Source organism: Megalops cyprinoides, chromosome 14, assembly GCF_013368585.1.
Source record: "Megalops cyprinoides isolate fMegCyp1 chromosome 14, fMegCyp1.pri, whole genome shotgun sequence".
In the NCBI taxonomy this organism is placed as follows: domain Eukaryota; kingdom Metazoa; phylum Chordata; class Actinopteri; order Elopiformes; family Megalopidae; genus Megalops; species Megalops cyprinoides.
In genome coordinates this window covers 29,218,797-29,231,049 of record NC_050596.1, presented here as the reverse complement: position 1 = coordinate 29,231,049, position 12,253 = coordinate 29,218,797, and the positions used below count along the sequence as shown (strand labels likewise).

At 46.5% G+C, this 12,253-nt stretch overlaps 1 protein-coding gene and 1 non-coding gene across 2 annotated transcripts; both read left to right on the top strand.

Annotated features, from left to right (window-relative positions):
- Positions 1 to 953: 953 nt before the first annotated feature.
- Positions 954 to 1,026, top strand: trnam-cau. The gene has a single exon. It is a non-coding gene; the product is annotated as a tRNA-Met (tRNA).
- A 367-nt stretch (positions 1,027 to 1,393) lies between these two features.
- On the top strand, positions 1,394 to 12,185 carry LOC118788657 (acetylcholine receptor subunit alpha-like). The gene is made up of 9 exons (XM_036544634.1): positions 1,394 to 1,589; positions 4,141 to 4,283; positions 4,375 to 4,419; positions 4,677 to 4,786; positions 5,254 to 5,449; positions 5,908 to 6,145; positions 8,620 to 8,843; positions 10,151 to 10,390; positions 10,941 to 12,185. The coding sequence occupies exons 1-9, from the start codon at positions 1,535 to 1,537 to the stop codon at positions 11,070 to 11,072; spliced, it is 1,383 nt and encodes a 460-aa protein (XP_036400527.1). The 5' UTR covers positions 1,394 to 1,534; the 3' UTR covers positions 11,073 to 12,185.
- Positions 12,186 to 12,253: the final 68 nt, after the last annotated feature.

The window sequence follows — 12,253 nt, the reverse complement described above, 5'->3', positions numbered from 1 at the left end:
CAGCGATCACCATACTTGCCATTTGCCTCTAAATAAGATGGATGAGGTTGATGGGGGTGACTGGCTGGCTGATTGAAGGGGTGGAGGCCGAGGAAAAATTGCGGAGCCTCGGTTCCGTCACTCCCACAGCGAGGAAGGCCAGGTGTACGGTGGAGGAAGGGCGCTGTTGCGGCACGCCGGGCCATCTGGAGACACCGCTCAGTGCATCAGAGGGATACCGGCGTGTTTAGTCTGGCGTCGTTTTTAAATGAGTTCAATTAAAACTGAGCAGGCAGTTGTCAGATTGGCGGAGGCTGTCTTTGTCGACCCTCTCCGCTCTCTGGTGCCCCTGTGGGTAAAACGTGTGTAGGCCTACTATAGGAGCCATTCAGTCTATCCGTCAGTTAGTGAGGGGCGCTGCTGTTTCTGGGGCCGCTCTCTGGCCGTCACAGGTGAAAAGGACCAACCTGGTGTTGAGATGATGTATGATTTGAGACTGAGGAATAGGACGACATCTCTTATCCTTAGGTACAAATATATGGAGCCCAGCTCATCGCTCCCGTGACATAAATAAAATCCCTTTCACGACTGAGAAACAAATCGATCCAGAAATTTAAGACACTTAGTCTAAGGTAGACGTCAAAGATATTTTCTTCATTAGACTTTGTATTTGCGCATTGGATATCGCTCTACTATATGCCAAAATGTTACGTAATGTAATACAACAACACGAATTCCCTCGCTGAAGTGGTCAGCGGTCTTCAAATCAATATTTAACATTCAGTATTCATGCTTCGACTAAATAAGTATTTTTGTACCAAAACAACCGTTAAAACAGTTTTTAGATATCGTCAGAACTGGGATAAAATAAAGACAAAATATTAAGGTTCCAAAAAGAATTACTAAACTCTCAAGATGTTACTGAATTGTGCTGCAAATGTTTTAAAAGAGATTGTCTTGTTTCCATGACAGCCGCCTCGTTGGCGCAGTAGGCAGCGCGTCAGTCTCATAATCTGAAGGTCGTGAGTTCGAGCCTCACACGGGGCAGTGCCTTTTAAAATGTTTTCTTATGAGTTATAAGTATTTTATAATTTTTTTGTCGTCTCTGATATCAAACTATGCAAGTAGTTAAGAAAAAACAAATGAGATGAGAATATCAGTCATAAAGTTTTTTTTTTAACCGAATGGACTAATATTTCTTCAATGTACCGGTATCTCACACACGTGAGACGCAAAGCCCTCCTTCTCGGTGGCTGTTATGGTCCTGATGTACATGTATGGACAGCAACACGTGTAAAATGACGGGAACTTTTGTCCCCGTCCTCTCAATGGCAGCAGGTTGTCAGCTGTCGTTCCGGAACACATGGTGTTTGTGTACAATAGCAGTGTCCCCGTCATTTGAAGCAGGCGCAGGCCGGCTGCGTGGATTTTGCATGTGCGCTGAAATTTAACCATAAACCTAAAGTACTTCTAGGACCTATATTTTTTCCCTCTCTCCGTTTAGAGAGGAGATAACTATTAATTAACACTGTATAAAGGAAAGACCACTGGAGTTATGAATTATTTAAGCATTCTCTCCCGATTGGTGCCTCTTCTTCTGATTCTCACAGGTACTTTGCATGTTTTAATAGCTGTTTGCTAACATGTGTGTTGATTATTGTCATGCCAGTTGTTTACCATCCGTAGTCTGACTAAATGGAACTCATATATCAAACCCAGTTTAGCATACTCATTGTTTTTCTTAAGGCAGCCGTTTTCCATAAATGTTCATTGCATGTGATGCAATTTATATTAGTCATCGCTAGCAGCATGGCAGAAAAAAGGACAAACCACAGTTACTGCTTAGGTTTCCATCAGTGAATGAAAAATTACGGGAATTTTAGCAAGCAAAACGCACATACGAGTTTTTTGTTTAGAATTTATTCGTAAATGGCCACGTTAAGGCAAACATGAATATTATAATTTGTGATAAACAGCTTGAGCTTGTGATTAAAATACTGTAACGTTTTACAGAAGGTATGAATAGCAGTGTTTTGACTGACAGGCGCATGTGTTCAATTTCTCGTGCGCTTTCTAAATCGCAGGGCGTGCTATATCGCGAATTCTTGGTCAAACTTTTCTTAAAACAGTCCTGTTCTGTCTGAAGTGATTTTAATGTGTTTGATGTGATGCAGTTTATAGTTGTCATGGCTATCAGCATGGCTAGACAAAAGAAAACAAATGACTAACCACAGTTCATTAGCTATCCATCTGTGAACGAGAATTTAGGGGGAATTCAAGAGTATGCAGCTAAGTAAAACACACATATGAAATAGATTTCTGCTTAGAATTTATTCATTAAGAGAACTATCAAAGTAAATGTACATTAAAATTGTGGTAAACAGTTTGAAGTTGTAATTAAAATACTGTAGTGTTTCTACAGAAGGTATGAATAGCAGTGTTTTGATTGACAGGCGCATGTGTTCGATTTCTCGTGCTCTTTCTAATCGCAGCGCGAGCTGTATAGCGACGTTGTGTCGGAGCGAAAAATGATCTAATCAGACTTTTCTTGAAACAGTCCTATTCTGTCTGAAGCGATTTTAATGTGTTTCTTCGTGTTGTCTACGGAATGCATCTCCAAAAAGTTTGACCAACAGGTGTCGTGACAAGAACTTCCGCTTCAAGGTCACAACGAAACTGGATATGTGCAGGGTGGGAGAAACCCGCAGCGGAAATAGCGGATACGTATCAGTAATAATATCTGAAATGGATGGTCCATTAATCTTCCCCGTCTTCACCAGCAGACCAGTGCTGACTGCAGGCAACAGAGCAGGCTAAGCTAGAGCTGGCTTTTTGAAAAAAAAAAAAAAGATCAACTTCAGGTTATGGCGATTAAATATTATTTGGTGTCGGCCGTATTTGCCTTTAAAGAGCTACTATTTTTCGCACTGCATTATTAGGCTTCAAACAGCCACAGCATGACACGCGCAGCAGGAAAACGTACAGCCTCTGCTGAAGCCACATGCTCTGATTTTGTTGGCACACATCCACTGAGAGCACACAGCTATATAAGGCAATATCTCATGAAGCACTGCGAAAAGTATTTGTTTTCTGTTACCATCCGCGTCATTATGTTTGGTAAACCATCGTCCAAGTCCCTTTAAGATAAATTGGTTTGTGGCTGGTTCACTTCAGCTGATAAACATTTGGCCTGTCTGTAAAGGCATGCCATTCAATTCGTCCTGTTGCAGCTGTTTTCACGGCGCTGTCCCACATGTATTTAGACCCTTAAAATATACTTTGCCATGCACTTTGATGTTGTGGTCTCAGCTCTGGTCAGGACTTAATGCAGTCTCTGGTCAACAGCCAGAAAAAAAATATGCTGTGTATTACTGGTTTTCAGCTGAACTTTGCTGAAATGAGCAGCCAAGCTGTAACAATGGTTATTTTTAAACCTGCCAAAATCCCAGCAAAAACATGTACAATGTTTCTGAAACGTAAAAGTGTGATACTCTGCACACAGTTCATTTTTATTGTGTGAAACTGCTTAATATAACAATGAGGTTTTCTCTACTGAATAAGCAAAAAATGGCAGTCATTTTCACAGACATGAAGATCATATGCAGAAGCTGGTATCTTCTATATTATGTATCTTTTATATGTTCTAAGAGTCAGAATCAGAACATCCTGCAGTTTCAGTATTGCAGTGTCTTCAGCTCTTCTTCCTGTGCAATTGCTGTACCTGGGTGTCTTCATCGCTCCTTCCTGTGCATGAACCTATAGACTGCTGTGTCCCCTGGACCTTCGACACATTATGAAATGGCGTCTGCAATGGCTACTCAGCAGGCCAGGCAACAGGAATTGTCAGCTTGGGAAGCCATTTTGTTTCAGTTTTTTCAACCTCTATTAAAATTAGTTTATAGGGAGTTTTGGTGTCAGTAAAAACAAAAAAAAAACAGTTAACGTATTGCATATAACAAGTCACGTATAACATCATCAAGACATGTTTTATACAGAATGCAAGGCCTGTATACAGACATGGAAGGTAAGAGGGGACATTAATCCACCACTTACAGAGATTCCTCTCTGCCTTTTTACACATGTGGTGGTTATACCCCTGACTCAGGGAAAGGTCTAGAGGAATCCAACCCTAAGGACCAAGCTGTGTGGTGTCTCCCGTAGGGTCCGTCAGGAGCTCGGAGGACGAGACCCGTCTGGTCAAGGACCTGTTCACGGGCTACAACAAGGTGGTGCGGCCTGTGAGTCACTTCAAGGATCCAGTGGTGGTGACCGTGGGGCTGCAGCTCATTCAGCTCATCAGTGTGGTATGGAGCCGAAGCTGCGTCCGACAGCAAAGCTAACGTTTGTCCTTCCTCATCTGCCTTTCCTCCCTTCACTCGTTTCCTCTCTTGGCAGGATGAGGTCAATCAGATCGTCACCAGCAACGTGCGACTGAAGCAGGTAGCCACCGCCGCTGTGTCATCTCGCACTGCCAGATATATGGATTTCGTTTTCACAGGGTAAAGCTAAACTTATGGCAAACACTGAAAGAGGTGAAAGTGCGTCACACTGAAAGCTTCTGATTAAGGCCGCGTGCGTTAGCTGCAAACTCTGACGTAATGGGATCGTTTTATCTGTGGGCTGATCTCTGCGCTTTCATCTCATGATTTTTATTTCTGTTTATAGCCTCCAATCGTGTTTTTGTCCTTTTTTTCCAGATATGGAAAGATGTGAATTTACAGTGGAAACCAGACGACTACGGTGGAATTAAAAAGATTAGAGTGCCGTCCACTGACATTTGGCGCCCTGACCTTGTTCTCTACAACAAGTAAGAATCAGCCCGTATTTGGCCTGAATGCCGGTCTGGCACGCCACCGGAACAGGGACACCGGGCCTGAACACAGAGTCCCGCGACGACAGTTGATGAGATTTCTCTTGTCACGTGACTCTCACAGTGAACTCTCAGACTGCAGCGCCGTCCGGGCTAAATCAGGCCCTGAGATCACACATTCTCCACCCACCTGCCATATGCTCTGTCTGCCACTCTGCCGCCCCTCCCTGATGGCCAGCCCCTTTGCCACGGCAACCTGTGCCAACCCATGCACCGGTTGGCTGGCGCGTGTAGGCGCTGTGCTGATGGGGGCCCTTTTCTAGCACCAGGCAGTGTCGGCCTTATGTTGCACACACACACACACACACACACACAAACACACACACACACACGCGCGCGCACACACACGGGCTCACACTTGTCCCCCTGAAGCACTAACGTGACTGTCCGCCTGTTCCCGGCAGCGCTGACGGTGACTTCGCCATCGTGCACGAGACCAAAGTGCTGCTCGAGCACACGGGCATGATCACGTGGACGCCGCCCGCCATCTTCAAGAGCTACTGCGAGATCATCGTCCTGCACTTCCCCTTCGACCTGCAGAACTGCAGCATGAAGCTGGGCACCTGGACCTACGACGGCAACCTGGTGGTGATCAATCCGGTAACGGCACACCTGACTGATGGCTGCTTCTCTCTGCCTCTGCAGCCTCTGCTGTACTGATTTTTAACTGGCCCAAAAGGAGAAAAAATGCAGAATAGGTCACTTGTGAGAAAATTTTCAAAGGACAACAGACACCACAGATATTATATACATTGAACAGATATTCACCTCTGTGTGTTTTATACTGAGTATTCAGTCTAATCTGTGCTGATGTTGCTCTTTGTCTCTCAAAGGCTCCCTTCAGCATAATGATTTAATATTCACTGTTTAATATAAAGTAATAAACAGTTTCTGTTCTATTATATTATATTGCATTAAAAGCAGTTTAATATTCACTGTTCAACCAGGCGGCTCCCACTCTGGGTCTGGCAAAGCTCAGTTATACCGCGCTATAGTGGATGAGAGAAGTCCTCTAATCTGCAGCACTAATGTAGATAGGTCCTTCCCTCTGTCCCCAGGACAACGACCGGCCAGACCTGAGTAACTTCATGGAGAGCGGCGAGTGGGTGATGCAGGACTACCGCAGCTGGAAGCACTGGGTGTACTACGCCTGCTGCCCCGACACGCCCTACCTGGACATCACCTACCACTTCCTCATGCTGCGCCTGCCCCTCTACTTCATCGTGAACGTCATCATCCCCTGCATACTCTTCTCCTTCCTCACCGGCCTGGTCTTCTACCTGCCCACCGACTCCGGTACCTGCCCGCCCCTGCTCCCTGGAGCACACCTGAGGCACCCGGTGCATCTGTTTGCATGCAAGGGACAATGAGGGCCCCCGGGTGGCTCAGCCAGTAAAAGCACTTGTTCCAGACACAGGCTGACCATATGATAAAATGTGGGCTCCCAGGCTTGTTGACAAATGACCGGCTGTGTCATTTCTCAGAGCCCGCGTTTGCTCTGAACACCCTTGAGTGTTGGCTCACTTGAATGCCAGCCTGATGCAGTGTGGGACATGTAGTGTGGGAAATAGCCACAGTATGCATGTGTGGGTTGCAGAGGATTGCACTCACCTCGCACCAGGCTTCCGAGGGGATTCAGTGGTTCTCATTGAGGTGTTGCTGAACTTGCTGACCACTGAAGCTGAGTGCAAAGGGGGAAAAGGCAAACATATAAATAAAAACAAGGTGGCAGCGGGATTAGCCATTCACAGTCTTGCAGTCTTATGCACACATCATAACTCCACGAGAAGCCCAAGCAGTGGGTTTCTACTGTAACCTGCTGTATGTCAGGCTGAGAGCTGGCCCGTGAGGTCTCTCGCTCTGCTCTGACATTGATGAGGCTGTGCCTTCATCTGGCCCCACTCGGAGGCCTGCTTCAGTAGCTCACTGCCCGCTGCTGTGCCCCTCTATTGATCTATAATACATGGCTGATGCCTCCTCCTGGCCCGGCTGCTGCTGCGGAGACACTCTGGAACAGGAGAGCTCGTTAGCTCTCTCTGATCAGCCTCATCAAAGGCACTGTGTGCGTGTGTGTGTGTGCGTGTCCGTGTGGGAGAGAGTATACACGTCATGGTGACATTAGGTCCTTGAGCTGGCCTGTCTCTGGACTGAGAATGCATTGAAAGCAACACAGGGATTAATTAATTCCAATACTCAAATGGAGGGGACATCCCCCACCCCACCCCCAGCATGGACCGCCCCTGCTGTGCTGACTTCACAATGCAGCACGGCTGGGCGGAGTCAGCAAGAAGGATCCAATCGGATCAATAAGGTTCACTCAGAAACTACAATACTATGTCTACCCACAACTGGAGAGCAGCAGAACCCGTCTCCCGACAGGCCACACCTCTGGTGACTCCCGGACTGCCCCTCGCTCCCCTGCCTGAGGGACGTCAGGATGTCCTCCTCCCCCTCCCTGCCCTCCCCACCCTCCCCGCTGTCCTCGCCCTCCTCGGGCTGTAACGAGACAGCGCTGATTCATCCTCGCAAGTGACAGGCCCTTCATAAGGCGATAATGTGCCGTAACCATGTCGGGGGGAAGACGGGTGCACAGTTTCGGCAATTATCCTCTTGGCGCCCTATGTTCTCTCGCCCACTCTGATTAATCACCGGCAGCCTCAGCGCACGCCCACTCAGCAATGATTAACTCCTCAGGTGCCGAAACGCAAATCAATACAGATGAACCTCCTCTTCGGATGGACAGAAGAGCGCGCAAAGTGACTGCACGTCGGGGATGGGGATGTATCGATTGGGCTGGAATTAAACTGTAAAAAGTGTGACCTGTCACGGTCACCCCTCAGCTTACCCCCCTCAGTGAGACCAGGTCAGGTGTCATTCACAGCAGTGGTGGCTTAGTGGTTGCCGGGAGCTCGCCTGCTCCGATGACTGTGAGATAACAACTCAGACATCTCAGTTATCTGGGCAGCGCTCACAGCTTATCCAGGGTGCATTTGAGCAGTGAGTTTGTCAGAACTCATCAGTCCAACACAGAGCGCCTTGTGCCAGAGCATGAGTCACGGCATCCTTCTCCAGTGCCTCGCGCGTGTGTGTGTGTGTGTGTGTGTGTGTGTGTGTGGGGGGGGGGTAAAACCATGCTGTCCGCATGCTGTGTGTGTGTGTGTTTGTGCACAGAAGGTCACCACACTGGTCAGCATTACTGCCGCCCAGCATAATGTTTGTGTCCGATGAGCAGCCGTATTTCGTGAGCTGTAAGACATGCTCTCACATGTCTAGCTGGTCTGTGTCACTGCTCTGCTGCTGTGGGACTTGTGATGTGTGTGTGTAGCGGGTCTCTGTGGTTTATATGTAGCATGGCCTGCTGTTTGTCTGTTGTGTGTCTTTAGCGGATGTCTGCTCTGTGACCTTGCGTGTTGCTGTTCCCTGTGGGTAGCCTCTCCGTTGGGATCTACAGATCTCTCTCACTCTTCACAGCAGGGAATCCACAAACTGCAGTGTCTTTGTTTTTCCCCCATACACCAAAAGCTCAGAACTGAGTTGCCATTGCTTTGACTGACTTTTACCCAAACTTTTCCTTATGTTTTACCAAATGCATTCCACCTAGGAGTCACTGGCTTGCACCCCCCTAGTTTTGCAGAAAAGGTAGAATGCAAGATGTCTGTTCCCAGGCGTTCCGCTCTGTGACAGTGTGCTCTGTGTGTGTGTGTGTGTGTGTGTGTGTGTGTGTGTGCACGTGTGCATGCGTGCGCGCGTGTGTGTGTCTTTATCCTCAGGGGAGAAGATGACCCTCAGCATCTCTGTCCTGCTGTCCCTCACGGTGTTCCTGCTGGTCATCGTGGAGCTCATCCCCTCTACCTCCAGCGCCGTCCCTCTCATCGGGAAGTACATGCTCTTCACCATGGTCTTCGTCATCGCCTCCATCATCATCACCGTCGTCGTCATCAACACCCACCACCGCTCACCCAGCACCCACACCATGCCGCAGTGGGTACGCAAGGTGGGTGGAATGGGCACATGCCAAACGCCTACAGCCCCCTCCAGCCGGAGCGGAAGAGCTTACTCACCCAGTCTGCAGCCTGACTCCTCTGCTTTTGCCTCACTGTCCAAGCTTCTTATAATGAGGACCAAAATGAATATATTTATATCCAGATATATACACACACACACACACACACGTAAGTGTGGCTCCATAAGCTCTGTAAGTGAAACTGGGTTAACTATAAAATGAAAGTCCATTGCTAGAAATGATTGATGGAGCCCTGTGAATGTACTGAATAATACAAATGTTCTGATTTTCTTTTTAAAAAATTTCTAGTGTGGTAATTTTTTGTGATTTGTATTTGTGGAGACTATGATAGAAACTATTTTGAGCTGTTTGATGCTAGGGAAAGACACTGGTTCTTGGTTAGTATTTCACATATTAGAACTACCGCAGTTTGTATGCATGTGTGTGTGTGTGTGTGTGTGTGTGTGTGTGTGTGTGTGTTTGTGTTTGTGTGTGTGTGTTGAGGTGGTTTTGGACAGATGGAGCAGATAGATAGATGAGTGAGGAAGATGTAGTAATAGATCATTGCACACACATAGTTATAGTATTGCAGTAGTACTTTTGGTACTGTAAGTGCCCCACTGTAAATTATCCTTATCTGTTCATTCGGAGTCGTAGCTTGAATAGTGCTGCCACCTGCTGGAGATGCAGTGTGTCACGGCCTCTCTGAACCCTCATCTCCAGCTTCAGTTTTATTCTGAAGTTCTGTTCTTAAGCTTATCTTCTCCCTTGAAGATAGGAAGTTCAGCATGCACTTTGGCCTCATTATTCAGTCATGCTGTTTGCGGTTTCTTAACACAACCTTGGCCACTTTTCTGGCTGTGGTGTCTGCGTTCTCAATTCAACACTGTGTTTGTGTAAACAGTGTTTGGGTTACAGCTCGTGCCTTCCTTCCTAAATGATGTATGCAATGGTGTGAAACTGTAAGAATATGTCCACGCTGAATTCATGAGCCACAAACTCATTTTGCCTGAACTACTCAAAGCTGTGTGCATTGACTGTACATATAGTCTTGTTTATCTTGAAGTGACAAGTAAACAGTACAGTACTTGTGCATGATTTAAAAATGTTTGATAAATATGATGTCCTGTATCAGGTACAAATGCGATCATACCAAATGCTCAAAGTAAAAACATTACTCAAAGCTGGACAGACCTTCAAACCAAACCCTTTACAATCTAGCGGCATCAATGATACAGTCGGGTTTGTTCTGTGAGAAGTGTGGAGTTTGTAAGCACGTTGTCTTCTTTTAATGACAGATCTTCATCGACACCATCCCCAACATCATGTTCTTCTCCACCATGAAGCGGCCCTCCAAGGAGAGGGAGGAGAAGCGCATTCTTGCTGTCGACTTTGACATCTCGGACATTTCGGGCAAGCCCACCCCTCCCTCTGTCACCTTCCAGTCCCCCATCACCAAGAACCCCGATGTCCGCAGCGCCATTGAGGGGGTCAGGTACATCGCAGAAACCATGAAGTCTGACGAGGAATCCAACAGTGTAAGACCCCCGAACGAGAGGCTTTGATAGGAATATTCTGCTCTGGTGTAACAACAAAAGCTCATGTGCCCATGGCAAGATTTAAATTTCCAGCAGATTTTTATTTTATGCTTTTGAAAAGGTTAATTGGTGATACAGATTGGGTTCAGAGTTATCTCTGTGGATCTGAGCATCTGATAAGGACCACAATCTGTCAATAGTTTAATATCAAAAAAATTGAACCACCTCCTCGTTCTCTGACTCAGTGGTGACTCTTCCCTAACTCTCTATACTCTCTATACATCTCTGACTCTCTATACTCTAACTCTGCCTTATGCCTCTCACAGACTCCGTCTTTTCTGTGCCTCTTCTCTGATACGTTTTGCTAACGCTCTTGGCTTTCTGACTCGGTCCTCTCTGATTCATCTGCAACTCTCCTGTGTATGACTCTTGCTACCACTCTGATTCTCTCCTTTTTGACTGTTTCTACTCTGGGACTCCTCTTTGACTCACTCTTTTCTGACTGTCGTCTCTCTGACTCTGACTCCTCTCCAACTCTCCCTCTCTCCAGGCTGCTGAGGAGTGGAAGTTTGTTGCCATGGTGCTGGATCACATTCTGCTCTGGGTCTTCATGGGCGTGTGTATCATCGGCACCATAGGCGTGTTCGCCGGGCGCCTCATCGAACTTCACATGCAACGCTAGGCAACCCAGAGTCCGGCGAGGAGCCTTGAACCCACAGTCCCACAGGAGGTCACTGAGGCACCCACCTGCAGCCTTTTGTACCATCCCTGCCGCTCCTCTGACATTCAAACCATCGTGCCACGCTGCCCTGTCACGGTAGCTGCTGGTTATCAAAGCATAGCGGTTTTTATTATTTATCAAGATATTGCGGTCAATCTTTTTATTTGTAATCTCTGGGGAGAGATAGCGTGTAAATCAGGGGTTTAATTAACCGCAAATGAGAGCGTGGGTTTGCATACACTCGTCTTTGACTAAACAGACAGTGGGATTATGTGGGATCTCTGAAAAGCTGAACGGTGCTGTCATTTGGCAGGTGCGCAGCAGCCAGGCGAGGGCAGTAAAAGTGTCATACAGCACTGGGAAACTGTGAGACAAAGATCACACTTATTCAACCTTGTTTTTAGCAGGTACAGGTCACTGTGTGATTTTTTACCGGTTTTTAAAGGGGGGAGAGGGTGGGTTAAGTATGGAATGAAAACCTTGGAGCAGCTTTCAGCAGGATTGTGGACCGCTACAGAGCTGCATCCAGACATGGACCAGCTTTAGGGTCCTGACTGGTATCCTCTAGGACTGGCTCAGTGGGTGGAAGCAGAGAGCAGAGCAGTTAGACTGCATTAACTGTTGAACCAGGGGGCATTCACTCTCTCTGGTGCCTGACCATTTGTGCCAGATTTTGATACCTTTGTTTTTTTTTTTTATTGGTAGCAGTGAAAAAATAGAGGAATGACATTCTCAACTTTGCTCTGAAATATATATCCTCTCTGTGGTTGGGTTTGCCTCAGTCTTATAGTTTTTTTTTAATTGTGTGTTACTTCTCACTGATATGGGTTGAGAAATGTTTTTTTTTATTGAATTTAATAGTGGTGGTTGCCAGAGGGACTGACGATTCTTTTGAGAGTCTTCACTACATTGCGCTGAATTTGAAATTGTGGTAGCATGAATATTTTTAAGTATGTGTACTTATTTCATTCTGATCTCTCTCAGAAGACCCTTGCATTATCTTGAATCACTATAGCAACAACAATGTTAAGGCTTTGACCGCGTGAAATTGAATTAACACCTGTTTTGTTTACTTATGGTTTCAAACCTTCATTTTCACAAAACGTCGCTATACAGACGCTTATGTTGTGTATATATGTTGA